We start from the raw sequence: 18,898 nt of genomic DNA on the forward strand, positions 1-18,898 counted from the left end.
TTGATTAATTTAAAAAAAATAAAGAGAAGAAAACATTAATAAATTGAAAAATAGGGGATAAAGTTAAAAAAAAAAAAAAAAAAAAAAGTAAAATTACAGTTGTATTGAAATTGTTTCTCACTAACATCATACCAAAATTTTCTAATACATTTGTTTTGGTTGTCGAGAATAGGGCTGAATTTGGACATAAAACGTTACCCAGTAAAGGTTTCTGGTGGATGGGGTTTTTAAAGTCAGCCTGGCCCCTCAGATCGGCTCAGGAAAGGCCCAGAGGGGCTCGGATGAGAAGGGGCCCACTCCTCCACCATGATGTCTCATGCCGCCACCTGTCGCTGCTGCATGACATTGATATGGCTGCAAACCATTTCTTTGCTTTTAGAAGTTGATTCAGCAAGACTGGACTTTTTGTTGTGGCACATGGAGCGCTGTGGATGGGCTTCCCTCACATCTTCCATGGAGAGCACTTGTATCTGCAGCTGTCGGCGTTAATGACAGTTTATCCCCTCTTTGGACACATGTCCCGATCAAAGGAGGCCCGGGGAGTGCCAAGAATGACCTCATGTGACTGTCCCTGCAGAAGATGACTGCGCCTCCTTGTCGCTCACCGGATAAACGCCCTCTGGTGTTATTCCTACAGCTTTTCCTGTAGCTGACAGTCAGCCTGTTCCCTCTGAGTAACTGACTTTTACACTCAGGGACATTCACCACCTTCATATTTACGTTTCAGAAGCCGTAGGTTGAAAAGTCTTCGGATATCATTTTCTAATTTATCTAAGTGACTGTTCATTGACAGGAGGAGATTTGCATTCAGTACCAGGGTGAAATCATTCCTCACATCTCATTGTGTTCTCGCCTTCACAGGGAAAGTGTTTCCCATGTGCAGACAGCCAGTGTCCCCTGATGGGCCACAATGCTGACAAGTTCCCTTTGACTGATGGCATTTCAAAGACAAAGTACTTCCTCAACACCGGTAGATCAAAGCCTTTCAGCCGTGAGTCCCCCCTTCTCCTTGTCCTGGTAAAAATATAAGTGTGACTGCTTAGATTTCACTGTGAAGGGCAACAAAAATGTCCACATTGTTCAGAAGGAACGCCCTTATTTCCAGCTGAGATGTCTTTCAGGATTTTAACTTTGGTCAAAATCAGAATTCCAAGTAATATTTTCAGTCCAGAGAAAAATTAAAATAATTTTCTGCTGAAACTTTATTAATACCACATTTTTATAGATAAAACTTTCACAATTTTCAAGTTTTAATCTAAAAATTTTAGACAGCAAGAGACTATAAAAAACATGGAAATCAAAACATATGCATGATGACTACAGACTCAGTGTTTACAAGCTGCATGTACATAAAAACAGGTTGGTTTCCAGATCTCATCAGCTCATAATTTATTCCCGGTAAAACATAAAGAACATGTCAGATGCTGAGACGCAGACATTTTACCATTTCATGACAAATGAGCTGATTTCAGTTTAATTCAATTCAGATTTAGTTCAACATCACCAATTCACAACAAGTCATCTCAAAACAAACAAACAAACAAAAAAACCACGTCAGTCCAGTTTATAATAGCTGTGTTCATAGAAACCAGTCCATAATAATCTGGCTAAGGATGGGACCAGATCTTTTTGAATCAGTCCTCCCTCGGGACCAGAACCAGGAAGGAAAACCTCCATCAGACACAGAACCAAGAAGGAAAACCTCCATCAGGACCAAAACCAGGAAGGAAAACCTCCATCAGAACCAGAACCAGGAAGGAAAACCTCCATCAGGACCAAAACTGGGAAGGAAAACCTCCTTCAGGACCAAAACCGGGAAGGAAAACCTCCATCAGAACCAGAACCAGGAAGGAAAACCTCCATCAGGACCAGAACCAGGAAGGAAAACCTCCATCACAACCAGAACCAGGAAGGAAAACCTCCATCAGAACCAGAACCAGGAAGGAAAACCTCCTTTCGGACCACAACCAGGAAGGAAAACCTCCACCAGGACCAAAACCAGGAAGGAAAACCTCCTTCAGGACCAGAACCAGGAAGGAAAACCTCCATCAGGACCAGAACCAGGAAGGAAAACCTCCATCACAACCAGAACCAGGAAGGCAAATCTTCATCAGGACTAGAACCAGGAAGGAAAATTCCATCAGAATCAGAACCAGGAAGGAAAACCTGCATCACAACCAGAACCAGGAAGGAAAACCTCCATCAGAACCAGAACCAGGAAGTAAAACCTCCATCACAACCAGAACCAGGAAGGAGGATCTTCATCAGAACCAGAACCAGGAAGGAAAACCTCCATCACAACCAGAACCAGGAAGGAAAATCTGCATCAGGAGTAGAACCAGGAAGGAAAACCTCCATCAGAACCAGAACCAGGAAGGAAAACCTCCATCAGGACCAGAATCAGGAAGGAAAACCTCCATCAGAACCAGAACTAGGAAGGAAAATCTTCATCAGGACTAGAACCAGGAAGGAAAACCTCCATCAGAACCAGAACCAGGAAGGAAAACCTCCACCAGGACCAGAACCAGGAAGAAAAACCTCCATCAGAACCTGAACCAGGAAGGAAAATCTTCATCAGGACCAGAACCAGGAAGGAAAACCTCCATCAGAACCAGAACCAGGAAGGAAAACCTCCATCAGAACCAGAACCAGGAAGGAAAACCTCCATCAGGACCAAAACCAGGAAGGAAAATCTCCTTCAGGACCAGAACCAGGAGGGAACATCTCCATCACGACCAGAACCAGGAAGGTTAAATCTTCATCAGGACTACAACCAGGAAGGAAAACCTCCATCAGGACCAAAACCAGGAAGGAAAACCTCCTTCAGGACCAGAACCAGGAAGGAACATCTCCATCAGGACCAGAACCAGGAAGGTTAAATCTTCATCAGGACTAGAACCAGGAAGGAAAACCTCCACCAGGACCAGAACCAGGAAGGAAAACCTCCTTCAGGACCAGAACCAGGAAGGAAAACCTCCATCAGGACCAGAACCAGGAAGGAAAACCTCCATCACAACCAGAACCAGGAAGGAAAATCTTCATCAGGACTAGAACCAGGAAGGAAAACTCCATCAGAATCAGAACCAGGAAGGAAAACCTCCTTCAGGACCAGAACCAGGAAGGAAAACCTCCATCAGGACCAGAACCAGGAAGGAAAACCTCCATCACAACCAGAACCAGGAAGGAAAATCTTCATCAGGACTAGAACCAGGAAGGAAAACTCCATCAGAATCAGAACCAGGAAGGAAAACCTGCATCACAACCAGAACCAGGAAGGAAAACCTCCATCATAACCAGAACCAGGAAGGAAAACCTCCATCACAACCAGAACCAGGAAGGAATACCTCCATCGGGACTAGAAACAGGAAGGAAAATCTTCATCAGGACTAGAACCAAGAAGGAAAACCTCCATCACAACCAGAACCAGGAAGGAATACCTCCATCGGGACTAGAAACAGGAAGGAAAATCTTCATCAGGACTAGAACCAGGAAGGAAAACCTCCATCAGAACCAGAACCAGGAAGGAAAACCTCCATCAGGACTAGAACCAGGAAGGAAAACCTCTATCAGAACCAGAACCAGGAAGGAAAACCTCCATCACAACCAGAACCAGGAAGGAAAATCTGCATCAGGAGTAGAACCAGGAAGGAAAACCTCCATCAGAACCAGAACCAGGAAGGAAAATCTCCATCAGCACCAGAATCAGGAAGGAAAACCTCCATCAGAACCAGAACCAGAACCATGAAGGAACACCTCCACCAGGACCAGAACCAGGAAGGAAAACCTCCATCAGGACCAGAACCAGGAAGGTAAATCTTCATCAGGACTAGAACCAGGAAGGAAAACCTCCATCAGAACCAGAACCAGGAAGGAATACTCCATGAGGACCAGAATCAGGAAGGAAAACCTTCATCAGAACCAGAACCAGAACCAGGAAGGAACAACTCCACCAGGACCAGAACCAGGAAGGAAAACCTCCATCAGAACCTGAACCAGGAAGGAAAATCTTCATCAGGACTAGAACCAGGAAGGAAAACCTCCATCAGAATCTGGACCAGGAAGGAAAATCTTCATCAGGACCAGAACCAGGAAGGAAAAACTCAATCAGAACCAGAACCAGGAAAGAAAACCTCCATCAGGACCAAAACCAGGAAGGAACCCTCCATCAGAACCAGAACCAGGAAGGAAAACCTTCATCACAACCAGAACCAGGAAGGATACCCTCCATCACAACCAGAACCAGGAAGGAAAATCTTCATCAGGACTAGAATCAGGAAGGAAAACCTCCATCAGGACCAGAACCAGAACCAGGAAGGAAAACCTCCAGCAGGACCAGAACCAGGAAGGAAAACCTCCATCAGAACCAGAACCAGAACCAGGAAGGAAAACCTCCACCAGAACCAGGAAGGAAAACCTCCATCAGAACCTGAACCAGGAAGGAAAATCTTCATCAGGACCAGAACCAGGAAGGAAAACCTCCATCAGGACTAGAACCAGGAAGGAAAACCTCCATCGGGACTAGAACCAGGAAGGAAAATCTTCATCAGGACCAGAACCAGGAAGGAAAACCTCCATCAGAACCAGAACCAGGAAGGAAAACCTCCATCACAACCCGAACCAGGAAGGAAAATCTTCATCAGGACTAGAACCAGGAAGGAATACCTCCATCAGGACTAGAAACAGGAAGGAAAATCTTCATCAGGACTAGAACCAGGAAGGAAAACCTCCATCAGAACCAGAACCAGGAAGGAAAACCTCCATCAGGACTAGAACCAGGAAGGAAAACCTCTATCAGAACCAGAACCAGGAAGGAATTCTCCATCAGCACCAGAATCAGGAAGGAAAACCTCCATCAGAACCAGAACCAGAACCATGAAGGAACACCTCCACCAGGACCAGAACCAGGAAGGAAAACCTCCATCAGGACCAGAACCAGGAAGGTAAATCTTCATCAGGACTAGAACCAGGAAGGAAAACCTCCATCACAACCAGAACCAGGAAGGAAAATCTGCATCAGGAGTAGAACCAGGAAGGAAAACCTCCATCAGAACCAGAACCAGGAAGGAATTCTCCATCAGCACCAGAATCAGGAAGGAAAACCTCCATCAGAACCAGAACCAGAACCATGAAGGAACACCTCCACCAGGACCAGAACCAGGAAGGAAAACCTCCATCAGGACCAGAACCAGGAAGGTAAATCTTCATCAGGACTAGAACCAGGAAGGAAAACCTCCATCAGAACCAGAACCAGGAAGGAATACTCCATGAGGACCAGAATCAGGAAGGAAAACCTTCATCAGAACCAGAACCAGAACCAGGAAGGAACAACTCCACCAGGACCAGAACCAGGAAGGAAAACCTCCATCAGAACCTGAACCAGGAAGGAAAATCTTCATCAGGACTAGAACCAGGAAGGAAAACCTCCATCAGAACCTGAACCAGGAAGGAAAATCTTCATCAGGACCAGAACCAGGAAGGAAAAACTCAATCAGAACCAGAACCAGGAAAGAAAACCTCCATCAGGACCAAAACCAGGAAGGAACCCTCCATCAGAACCAGAACCAGGAAGGAAAACCTTCATCACAACCAGAACCAGGAAGGATACCCTCCATCACAACCAGAACCAGGAAGGAAAATCTTCATCAGGACAAGAATCAGGAAGGAAAACCTCCATCAGGACCAGAACCAGAACCAGGAAGGAAAACCTCCAGCAGGACCAGAACCAGGAAGGAAAACCTCCATCAGAACCAGAACCAGAACCAGGGAGGAAAACCTCCACCAGAACCAGGAAGGAAAACCTCCATCAGAACCTGAACCAGGAAGGAAAATCTTCATCAGGACTAGAACCAGGAAGGAAAACCTCCATCAGGACTAGAACCAGGAAGGAAAACCTCCATCAGAACCAAAACCAGAAAGGAAAACCTCCATCAGGACCAAAACCAGGAAGGAAAACCTCCTTCAGGACCAGAACCAGGAAGGAAAACCTCCATCAGAACCAGAACCAGGAAGGAAAATCTTCATCAGGACTAGAACCAGGAAGGAAAACCTCCATCAGAACCAGAACCAGGAAGGAATACTCCATGAGGACCAGAATCAGGAAGGAAAACCTTCATCAGAACCAGAACCAGAACCAGGAAGGAACACCCCCCACCAGGACCAGAACCAGGAAGGAAAACCTCCATCAGAACCTGAACCAGGAAGGAAAATCTTCATCAGGACTAGAACCAGGAAGGAAAACCTCCATCAGAACCTGAACCAGGAAGGAAAATCTTCATCAGGACCAGAACCAGGAAGGAAAAACTCAATCAGAACCAGAACCAGGAAAGAAAACCTCCATCAGGACCAGAACCAGGAAGGAACCCTCCATCAGAACCAGAACCAGGAAGGAAAACCTTCATCACAACCAGAACCAGGAAGGATACCCTCCATCACAACCAGAACCAGGAAGGAAAATCTTCATCAGGACTAGAATCAGGAAGGATACCCTCCATCACAACCAGAACCAGGAAGGAAAACCTCCAGCAGGACCAGAACCAGGAAGGAAAACCTCCATCAGAACCAGAACCAGAACCAGGAAGGAAAACCTCCACCAGAACCAGGAAGGAAAACCTCCATCAGAACCTGAACCAGGAAGGAAAATCTTCATCAGGACCAGAACCAGGAAGGAAAACCTCCATCAGGACTAGAACCAGGAAGGAAAACCTCCATCGGGACTAGAACCAGGAAGGAAAATCTTCATCAGGACCAGAACCAGGAAGGAAAACCTCCATCAGAACCAGAACCAGGAAGGAAAACCTCCATCACAACCCGAACCAGGAAGGAAAATCTTCATCAGGACTAGAACCAGGAAGGAAAACCTCCATCAGAACCAGAACCAGGAAGGAATCCTCCATCAGGACCAGAACCAGGAAGGAAAACCTCCATCAGGACCAGAACCAGAACCAGGAAGGAAAACCTCCATCAGAACCAGAACCAGGAAGGAAAATCTTCATCAGGACTAGAACCAGGAAGGAAAACCTCCATCAGAACCAGAACCAGGAAGGAAAACCTCCATCAGGACCAGAATCAGGAAGGAAAACCTCCATCAGGACCAGAATCAGGAAGGAAAATCTCCATCGCAACCAGAACCAGGAAGGAAAATCTTCATCAGGACTAGAACCAGGAAGGAAAACCTCCATCAGAACCAGAACCAGGAAGGAAAATCTTCATCAGGACTAGAACCAGGAAGGGAAACTTCTATCAGAACCAGGAAGGAAAATCTCTGCCATGCATACAGAGATTCCTCTTAATTCTCTGAATCTGTAGATGATATTATACACTGTAGATGGTGGATCTTAAAAGTCGTCACAATTTTATGCTGAGGAACATTTTTCTGAAATTGTTCTGTTTTAGATCCAGTTTGTCTCAGATTGGTGAACTACTGTCCATCTTTCCATCTGAGAGACTCTGCCTCTCTGAAATGCTCCTTTTGTACCAGTCATGTTACTGACCTGTTGCCAAGTAACCGGATTAGTTGTCAAATGCTCCTCCAGGTGTTTCTGGTTTGTACCAGGTACTTTTCCAGCCTGTTGTTGCTCCTGTTCCAACTTTTTCCATCAGATTCACTATCAGCTCATATTTTCATCACATGGTGAAACGTCTGCGTTTCATCCTCTGATGTGTTGTTTATCTTCTACTGGGAATAAAATGTGGATTTATCAGAATTGCAGTGTAACTGAAACAAGCTGAACCATATCTATATCTGAAGTAAATCCCCATTAACATTAAGGTGTGGAAGATTTAACTACTTGTTAGATGAAACTCAGATGCTGTTAGTCTTACTACCACTTCACATTTTCTAGAAAATTCCTATTATGTTTTTGTCATAAACACAAATAGACATTTTTCTTGCTTTCAATGGAAGAGAACAAGATGCTGCAGGAACAAACTTTAAATACACTTCTTCCATAAAAACATCAACAACATGTGAATTTTTCACTCTGGCTTTGTATTGGATGATGATGCTAGATTTAATTTTCAGCTCACAGGTTTTTCCCGTTTCAGGCTACAGCTACAAAGTGTGGGTTACCTTGGATGGTCCCAGCTGGCCAAACCTCGGCTTCATGTTTGTAGCACTTGCTGGAAAAAAGGAAAGCACCAAGGAGTTCCAGCTTCATCTGTAAGAAGACTTTCTTCTGTGTGTTTGTGCGTTGTATAGAAACTCCAGCCTACGGAGGAGTTATAACAACAAACGTCCACAGAAATTCTGCATGGAAAGTTTTTCAAAAATAGATAAAAGGGAATCCCGCCTCCGGAGTTACTGCAGCGTGTTGAAACGATGTCATGATGGAGCCAATCATCCTCATGCCTTTTCTGCAGGGGAGCTCTGACTCCTGGACGGGTATACGATGTGCTGTTTGACGCTGAGGTGGATGTTGGTGAAGTGACAGAGGTGAAGTTTCGGTGGAACAACCACATCATCAACCCCCTGAAGCCTAAATATGGAGCGTCGAAGGTGGAGCTGCACAGAGGAAGAGACAACAAGATGTAAGTCTGTTTATTGTTTTCTCTGATGTAATTTGTAGAATAAAGGAGAAGGTATGGCAGTATGTCATATTCATGGATGCTATGTGAGAGAAAGAGAAAGAAAATGCAGATAAACAGTTTATCTGTAAGATTTTCTTCAAGAAGAAACGGCTGTGCTAGTTTCAGAGATTTTTATTTAAGTGGGTGAGACTTTGTTCATGTAAGAAACGAATTCTACATAAAGATGCTTCAGATGGGATCATCACAAACACGGCAGACCAGGTCTGTAGTCAGAAGCCTCCCAATCCTCTCCAGTTCACAACAATGTTATCTCAGTGCATCATGGGACGTCCCCCAGCAGAGAGGAGCCCAGTGCATCATGGGACGTCCCCCAGCAGAGAGGAGCCCAGTGCATCATGGGACGTCCCCCAGCAGAGAGGAGCCCAGTGCATCATGCGACGTCCCCCAGCAGAGAGGAGCCCAGTGCATCATGGGACGTCCCCCAGCAGAGAGGAGCTCAGTGCACCATGGGACGTCCCCCAGCAGAGAGGAGCTCAGTGCATCATGAGACGTCCCCCAGCAGAGAGGAGCCCAGTGCATCATGGGACGTCCCCCAGCAGAGAGGAGTCCAGTGCACCATGGGACGTCCCCCAGCAGAGAGGAGCCCAGTGCATCATGGGACGTCCCCCAGCAGAGAGGAGCCCAGTGCATCATGAGACGTCCCCCAGCAGCCTCGTCCTATAGCAGCAGGACTAAAGGATGGATCAGGGTCACCAAGCCAGACTTGCTATAAGATTTATCAGGGTGGTAGAGAGGGTCTGATACCTGAAGCCAGACTGGGAGCCGGTTCCACAGAGAGGGCCTGATACCTGAAGCCAGTCTGGGAACTGGTTCCACAGAGAGGGTCTGATACCTGAAGCCAGTCTGGGAGCCGGTTCCACAGAGAGGGTCTGATACCTGAAGCCAGACTGGGAACTGGTTTCACAGAGAGGGTCTGCAGTCCGAGAGTGAAGCTCTGATGGGAAAATTGGGAACTCTGAGATGTTTAAGATCCAGTGGATCTTGGTCACTAAGAACTTTATATGTGAGGAGAAGAATTTAAGTTTAATTCTGGATTTAACAGGAAACCGGGTTTTTCTGCAGCACTCTGGGACAGGATGGTCTAGGAGTTCTTATGAATTCGGACCTCGGTTCTAGTCACTGACACACAACCTGCTGTCAAGGCCTGTACAAAAGTCAGCGTTATGTTTATGGGATATTTATGAAAATCCTAATTACACCTGTAGCAGGAAAATTCTTGGTTTAAAATCTGCCGTGGGGTCTTTCTGAGAGGAGTCCTGATGTGTGCCCGCAGGGGTTTTCTAACGAGGTCCTGTTTCCTTTCAGTGACATGTATGTACTATAAATGTTATTTTATGAATTACCCTCAACATGAGTGTGAGCATGAACGGTTGTCTGCCTGCCTCTCTGCTCACTAGTCTTCTTGTTAAAGTCATGTGAAGTCATCTGTATCTTTATTGTAGAGCTGATGTTACAAATACGCCTCCTGCTGGTTCCATGGAAAATTGCAGGGGGGAGAGGGGCCTGTGTTTCTGTAAAACCCTTTTTGTTAAAAAAAAAAGCTCTGTGTACCAACCTAAAACCTGGTAAGAATAGTATCTGTTCATAACCATATCCCCTAACTATTCTTCTAAATAAGATTTAAAGAAGCTTCAGCTGATGATTCGTTGTTTGGGGGCTCGTGGTCTTCAAGCATAGCTGAGCTGTTCAGCTTCATGCTGTTGCAGAATTACAGGAGCCAGCTTTGGCCACTAGAGGGCAGCATAGTCCTGTCTGCCCTCTAGTGGTGAGAAAACAGCTGTTGTTTTTTTTTTATTTATTTATGGGTTTTTTTTACATTTTTTTAACAGTATTTATTAATGTAAATACTAGCATAGTGACACAAGTGTGCTCACACGGATTAGAAATAAAGATGTTTTTATTTAAAACATGACTTATTGTAAGCACACAGACAGTTTAATTGATCACATCCTCAACACTTTTCTCATGATTAAACCTGAGGAAAGCACTGCTGTTCAGGAACATTCACCAAAACAAAAAGAAAAAGAAAAGAAAATTGATGTTTAGATAAAAATGCATTTTCAGTGATAAGGTCTCATCATCTTTCCGCCTCCTTTCATGTCTTTTTCTTCATTTTCAGAACCATCTTCTGTGGAACAGGAAGGGTGACTGAGAATAAGATCCAGTCTGTGCTTCCATGCCAAGCCTAAGCAAAAACAGCGCTCTGGAGTTTTAATTAAAGTTTGCATTTAAATTTCTCTGGCGTCCTGTTTTAACCTGAGCGCTGTTGTGCTGGTTGCAGCTCCAACCACAATGCTCCAAAGCAAAGCAAGTTACAAGATAGAAATGAGATGAAGATACATACAGCTGATGAAATACCTCCCCTACAATATGTTTTTCCTCCGAGTTCAGGCTCATTTTTATCTGTAAAGCAGCAAATCTACAACAAATATCCAACAAACAACACAATAATGGTAGTTAAACAGTGAGGCTTATTCTGATTTCAGGCATCATTTATCCATCTGCTGTTTTTACTAAGAATTCACATAAAATCACACAAAGATAAATAAAATCCTGACAACTTACTGACCCATTACTGCAGCGCAATAACTGCTGGAAGCACCATGAAGGTTGTTTCATGCTCCAAGCTTAACTCTTACAGGTCATTTTAATTTACATCCCCCTTTCAGTCGTTCGTAGGACAAAATGTCCTCTAACAAAACCTGCTATAAAAAAATTTCAGATAGATTTTTTTACACTTTTTTTTTTTAATTTGGTGAAAAGTACTTAATAAACTTCTGTCATGATGAAAACAAGAAAGCATACTATTATTCAACTTATTTTAACCCTTAAAAAGCCAGTTTTATTACATGATTTCAGTTTTTAGGAAGAAAAAATACATTTTTTTTCCATATAACAGATTTTGGGTGACTGATGATTTCATTAACAGATGAGTCCTAAAATACTAATAATTAGTAGTTTAACTGATTTTGATGTACTGCAGTTTTTTTTTATTATTATTATTTTTGCATTGTCAATCCTCATACAATACAAACTGCAATAAATAAATTTATAGATTAATATTTTTACTTTATTTTACATTTTCCAATCAACTTTATTCCAACACAAAACTACTTAATATTAAACTATTCAAACTATTTAAACCTATTAAATACCGGTTTGATGACGTCTAATCTCAAACAGTGACAACATGTCATCAAACTGACATTTTAAAGGTTAAAGTAATGTAAACAATGACACATTCAGCCATACTGATCAGGACTGAAACTAATTTGGGGAAAAAAAATCAGTCTGTGACGTTTTGATGTGGTTTTTGGGAGGTGACTTTTTGTCCACTAATGACATTAAATGGTGCTAAATTTGTCTCCTGGACCTTTAAGTAAAACTGAAATAGGAAGTTCAAAGTTCTTCAAGAAAAACATTTTATTACCAAAAAGTCCTCACAAATGGGGAAACACAACCAGAAAGGTGGATGGAAAAATGACCTGAAAGGACGAAAACCTCCATAATTATCCACCAGGTTTAACATCCTGTTGTCTTTCTCTCACTTTACAGAGCTAACGCTTCCTCTCTGCCAAGTCCTGACAGGACAAAGAGAGGGGAAATATTATTACCCTTATTACTGCTGAAAGACATCAAATTCCATTTGTGCGTACACAAATCAACAGTAAATTACATGTTGTGATCTCTGCTTTCAACTAATCATTTGGATTTAAGTAAAAAGAGGGGAAAATGCATCTGGACCAAATCTTGTGTAATGTGTCACATATATCTGTAATTCCCAAAGTCTTTTGCATGTTTATGTGTGTATCTTGAAGGCACTTATTAATCTGTCCGTGGCCTTTCGCTGGCTTATGAAGTGCTGATTGTGTGTCATTGTTTTGGCTTCATTCATGTGAACACACACCCCATAATCACGCTCGCAAATATACGGCTTTAAAAAGGCGAGCTGCCATTTTCATCATGCCACTAACAAAGTGCATTTGGAATCAGTCTGACTTCCCTGAGCTGAGCCATCAGCACTCACACAATACCAATCAGGAGAAAAACTCTCGCTTCAAAGCTTCAAGCTTGCCTACATTAATAATATTAATAAAACAGCAAATTAAATGTGTGGGCTAAGAGTGGAGGGGGGAGGGGGTGTCTTGAAATCCTCTAAAGACATCTGTCTTTGTCAACGACTCTTGTTTCTCTTTTCATTATTGACTCGTTGAAAGTGAAGGCTAATGACAAAATAGCGTCTAATTCCTGTAATTATCTGTGTTTGTCAGAGGAAATGTGCAAATGACAGCACTGCTTCTTCTGATCTTTAAGCCAGTAGCTTTGGGGGTGGCATTGTTTCTAACAAAGCATTCAGAGACAGGTCACGAATCAGTGAGGTGCAGATGCATGTGGCAAAAGAAAAATGGCTCCCCTGAGGAATGCTTACACAACAAATGTGACCTCGAGCAGTTCGTCTGTTTCTATCAAGAACAATTCACCATCAGCACTGACGTGAGGAATTCTCAAGTATGCAGTCAGGAAAATTAAGTTATGAATGTTCAACAAAAACAGCCAAACATTTTATTACGCGCTGCCTGAATGTCCGGAAAGCGGCGAAGCTGAATGGAGACAAATTAAACTGCCAAAGGGTCTGAGGCGCCTCCACTGTTCTACGCTATTTTAAAAAAGTCACACATTTTAAGTCTATTTGACCTCCATTATGAAACAGCTTTTGAATACTACAATGCCGTCAGGATAAACGGATTCCACAGTTTATGTGAGTACACAAAGGAATCTATTATGGAGCAGGAAGGACCCTGAGAGGAGGCGGCTGCTCCACGTGGGGGTCAGATCCACGTTTTCAAAGCACACTGTTCAGCTGAACGCAGCGAAATGTTTAATTCATTTCAGCCGTTTGCTTTGTGCTGAAGAAACTCTGTTCGCATGGCATCCCATGGTCGTAGCAAAGATGCTAGACTGTTTAAGAAGGGTCAAATCAAAGCATGACGAAGAGCTGGGCGGGTCAGTCCAAATATCAATATTATCAATACCAAGGCTCTTATCGGTATCGATCGGTGCCGGCCTGATCTTCTTACACAGGGCTCTGGGGGAAAAAGCCAAGAATGTGAATGAGAGCCAACCAGCATCAGGTTTTTTTTAGCTCTTGACTTTATCTCAAACAATTGTGTAATAAAAGAAAAAAAGTTTTGTTTATTTTTTGGTACATTTTTTATGTTATTTTATATCGTTTACAAATGAAAAAAGCTTAAATTTAAAATGTTTAGTTCTGTTGTTCAGTGAAAGTTTTTATTTGACATTAATATTTATTCTGTGTTTGATTTTGATGATAAAGATCAGCAATTAAAGGCAAAGCTATAACATGATAGTGAAATTTCAAGCTTAAAGGATCGTATTGGTATTGGCGATACTTGTGTAGTGACCCTCTTTCTGGCTCGTGATGCCGTTGTGTTGCTAATTTTGTGGAAGCAGGTGAGGTTAGAAAAAAACTTTCAGGTAAAGAAGAGCTCCGGACATCAGCGTGAAGTATAAAAATTGATGGTTTATTACAAAAAATGACGTCTAAACAGATATGCATCTCTGTGAGGTCTCCGGCCATTTTTGAGATTCCCCCTGAAAACATGAGTGAGGCATCCAGCCGAAGACGTTCCTTAGTCCTAAACTCATCAATCCTGTGAAAACACATGTTTACACACATGGTGTCGTGTGCTGAGTCCGGTCTCTAAGGCGCCCAAGAGCGTTATATGGTAAAACCTCTGTGTGCCTTACGTCAGCTTGTCCATACAAGGAGTCTACAGCCCAAACCTGGTTATGATTGTTAAAGTAGATGCTCCCTTTTTTTTATTTTTTTTTTAAAAAACGCTTGCTAACCCTCTTTAGTTAAAATCTCAGCATGATGTTGATTTCTGTTATTGTCTGATTTTCTCAGAGACCAGTTTGTTCTCGAGCTGTTATCATCAGAGAAGAATAATTATCATCACTTCTGTCAGCTACAGAGACTGAGACAGGACAGAGACATCTGCTGAGGATTTAACACGAAAGCTGACCCTAAAAATTTGGAGTTCTATTAATCAAATAATATAAAAAGCTAAAATGATGTTAGGCTGCCCATCAGAGAGGACCCGGAGATCCAGGGACCGAGACGAGCAGCAGATGTTTGGAGTAAGAGACCAAACAGATCCAGAGACAGAAGAAGCAACTCCCTCCAGCGGCTCTGAACCAGAACAGCTGCCCACAAGAGTCCTGGTTGAATTGGTCCACAGAGCGGAGACCCGCGACGGGCCGCTCGGTGGTTAGATTCCTGGTTGAACCGGTCTGCAGAGCGGATACATGGGGTGTATCAAAACTTTTTTCTACCACTGAATTCAAACATTTAGCGTTTATATCCAGGAGAAGTCGGCAGGAGCATGAGGTCACAGTATGTCTAAAGTAAGTTAACAGCAACTGGAGATCATTAAAATAACTGCTCTTCATCGTTGCTTTTAACTAATTATCATGGTTTCACTACTGGCTGATAGGGGGGAACTTCAAACGTCATCTCTTGAGGGCTAAGTCCCCCCTTTCTTTATATCCTAGAGACGTCCCTGCTGACCACTACTGTAAAGACTACAAAAGTTGAGCCAGTTAAAATGAAAGCACGTCTGTCAGATTTTATATTCTGGAAACGGGTACATGTGGGACAGGTTCTCGGTCCGGAACCAGACCCCGGTCCACTTGTTAGTGACCTCTGTATTAGTGTGTGACCTTTTTTTGGATGGGCAGTGTAGCTTGGCTCATAGAAACCAGTTCATAAGATAACGACCTAGCTAAGGAAACCAACCGATTGGATCAACCCTTCTTTTTGATTCAGGCCTCTATCCTGAGCTGCACCAGGAGACAGTGCAGAGGAAAACTTCCATCAGAACCACAACCAGGAAGCAAAACCACCTGCCTGGACTGGTTTGGGGTGCTTTAAGGTTAAGTTTCTGAAACATTAAGAACTGAACATGGGTTGGTATGAAAAAAGTGGACTTTGTTCCAGATAAGGATACCAAGATGAGGATGTGTTCGTCAGATGTGACTTTAACATCACTCAGCTGTCTACAATTCCAGAAATAATGAAGCCTCCTTGTCTGAGCACCTGACATCCAGAACAGGAGAATCCGTCAGCTTCGGTCACCACTCTGGATTAGCTGTTGGTGTCGCTGACATCACACAAGAATGCTGTGTAACTTAGAGCTTGAAGACTGACAGAAACCAGGCGTGTAAGAGCAGGAGGACTGCAGCAGTTTGCATCAACACATTAATCTTCAGAGAAATCCTTTTTCAGGTCCCATAAATTATAAAGTAAATATGAAATGCTGTTATTATTATTTCTGTGCTTGCTTATAGTTTGAGGAGCTTGGTGGTCCTGCCACCACCAACAGTCATTCCCAGTCCTGAGTAACAAACATGAGCAGAATCAAACACACCCAACACCGGCTTGTCTGTATGTGTGTGTGTGGCAATGTGTGTGTGTTAAGTGGTGAGGCGTACCTTTACACCTGAACACTTGAGAAAATTTTACTAACACTGAATTCAAACAAACAAATCCTAATGATCTTACATTCCCTTTGTTTTCAACCAAGAGAAGCTTCAACAAGCACAAAGTGTGTCAAGCTCCTTGTTTCCATCCCATGATTTCATTGGTTCGTCACGTAGCTCTGAACCCCCGCCATTAGCTGGAAGAGAGCGCGCATGTGGGAGGGCAGCCGAGCTGGCAACTCCAGGGCCACTTGGAGAGTTTGGGTCCCTCCGGATTACCGTAGCAACGACTCTCCTTCATCGCAATTTGAGAGAAAACGGCCACACCTATTAAAGCCTCTCATCCTGTCTTCACAGTGCTGTTCCCCTGACCCCGACACACACAAACACACACACAAACACACATCACGTCCCAGCTAAAAACAAGCCTGCTCTGTGAGGGGTTGAGTGGCTCTCCAGCTCCACTTCTGCAAGAATAATACACTCAATGCCTAAATGTATTCTGGTTACTGAATAAGTGCCTGTGTTTAGTTTCATACTCGGGCGGTGATTCACTTGTGGGGGTGTTTGAAGGGAACGAAAAAAAAAAAGAGAGAAAAAAGGTTTAATGGAAAATTATTCCTATATGAGAGTTTTTGTGACCTAAAAAAAGACAGTTTGTTTATTTCTTTATTTTTTTCTATTCTAGAGGTTTTGAAAGTAGGTCACAAATTCAGCTGCAGCCTCGTCTGACACCAGTAAACAAACCCAAACCATGAATCTGCCCCTGACGTCCACCAAGAGCTTTTATTTGGCTCAGGTCAAAAACTGGTCCAAAGATGGAGGTCAACATTTACCCTGCACAACCTTTGTAAGTAATGAAAGAATAATTTTAGAAATAAATATTTCTGCTCTGCTCCTGAAAGCATGGGACACACTTTTTCTTTGAGTGGCTTCAAACTGTCCTATTACCTGAAATGCTCAACTTACTGCTTTAAAAAATAAATAAAAACAATAAAAAATGTTGTCCACAGACAACTAATACCAACAGAGCTGTCAGTGGACATCCAAAGATTTAATTTTCATTCAGTTTATGGTTTTCTAACCCACTGAGATTTAGTCTAATTCCATGCAAGTACAGCCTTTCCCAAATAGAGGGTCCCAGGACAATTTCAGGGGGTCCCCAGATGATTGTAAAAAAGAAAAAAAAGAAGCCTACATTTACTATGTAAAGTTGGGATTTTTATCAGGGCTGTCAAAGTGAACGAGTTAATGGACAGAGATTAATCTGTGAAATTAATGCATTCATTTCATCAACGTATTAACACAGAAACGACATTATTAATTGTGCCATATTAAAAATCTGAACTTGGGATCATCGTGGTGAGAGAATGGATGGTGAATGTTTTGTATTTATACAGCACTTTTCTGTACCTGAAACGATACTCAAAGTGCTTTACATTACACATCACATTCACCCATCACACACTGATGGAAGCTGCCATGCAAGGCGCTCACCACGACCCATCCTGAGCAATCTGGGGTTCGGTGTCTTGCTCAGGGAGACCTCGACATGAGCTCGACAGGCCGAGGATCAAACCGGCAACCCTCAACCCTACAAGAAGACCACTCTACCCACTGAGCCACGCTTCATCACAGCTGTTAACATAATCCCCCAAAAAACACTTTAACATCCTTATTATGACGATTCTGATCGTTTCCAAGCCTTCCATTTTCCATTGGCTGGTGGACGACAGTGGGGAGAAGAAACCAGATTCAGGAAAGGTGGCCATTTTCCTTAACCGGATTTGGAAACTTTGAACTCTGAGATCTTGAAGATCCAATGGAGCTCAATCCCCAGGAGCTTTACTCTGGATTTAACAGAGAGCCGATGAGGAGGAAAACTGGAGAAATGTGATCTCTGCTGCTCAGCACTTGTTTACGACATTAATGTCTGATGTGTAAACCTTTATATCAGAAATTGATTTAAATCTGCATGTTTGCATGTTCTCCCCGTGTATGCGTGGGTTCTCTTCAGGTTCTCTGGCATCCTCCCACCGTCCAAAGACATGCATGTTAGGTTAATTGGTTATTTTAAATTCTCCCTAGGAGAGAGTGTGTGTGTGGATGGTTGTTTGTCCATGTCTGCGTTGGCCCTGCGACAGACTGGTGACCTGTCCAGGGTGTACCTGCCTCTCACCTGCTAAAATGCTGGGATAGGCTCCAGCTCACCCAAAAATGGACTAAGCGGTCAAGATAATGGAAGATAATGAATTTAAAACTGCCAAATTAGCACATTTCCAGATAGAAATGTCTTCTCCTCTAACATGGTTTCATATTTCTAAGATGAAAGTTTGCATGCTCAATTTCCAAAATTGTGCATTAGGATGGCGTGCTGTCATCTTTTTTCTCTTCAATCTGTAACATGTATTCTGCTCACTGTCAATGCCAGTATGATATCCATTAATCTGAACCATCAGCAGCCATTCCTGATTGAAGCCATTTGGTGGCAGTGTTGCCTCAGAAACGATCCCTCTTCCATCCAGACTTGAGCCACTAGGTAACAGATCTTCAGTATCAGACATGGTGGTTTGTTTCTGCATGTGAATAGTGGTTTAATTGTTTGTTTGTTTTTTAAAAGACTACATGGAGCCGACATGGACCCTAGTCTATGTGGTGGACCTTGTAACAGAGTCCAAGACTTAACTGTCCTTCCACACTTCTTCAGATCATGGTGCTCTGGTTTTACTGCATCAGTGATCAGTGTGAAAAGGTTTGTAGTTGCTCCTGGATGCAGTGATGTCAGTGCCTCTTGGTGTAGTTCTGCCTC

The 18,898-nt window shown here is 43.2% G+C and overlaps 1 protein-coding gene across 1 annotated transcript in view; it reads left to right on the forward strand.

Annotated features, from left to right (window-relative positions):
• LOC121655222 (inactive pancreatic lipase-related protein 1-like) overlaps positions 1-10,819 on the forward strand; it is a 35,864-nt gene extending 25,045 nt beyond the window's left edge. The window contains exons 10-13 of the mRNA XM_042009711.1: positions 862-991; positions 8,044-8,158; positions 8,359-8,526; positions 10,706-10,819. Of these exons, the coding sequence (XP_041865645.1) occupies positions 862-991; positions 8,044-8,158; positions 8,359-8,526; positions 10,706-10,775 (483 nt within the window). The 3' untranslated portion in view covers positions 10,776-10,819. The remainder of the gene's footprint in view (positions 1-861; positions 992-8,043; positions 8,159-8,358; positions 8,527-10,705) is intronic.
• Positions 10,820-18,898: the final 8,079 nt, after the last annotated feature.

Source organism: Melanotaenia boesemani, chromosome 16, assembly GCF_017639745.1.
Source record: "Melanotaenia boesemani isolate fMelBoe1 chromosome 16, fMelBoe1.pri, whole genome shotgun sequence".
Lineage (NCBI taxonomy): Eukaryota > Metazoa > Chordata > Actinopteri > Atheriniformes > Melanotaeniidae > Melanotaenia > Melanotaenia boesemani.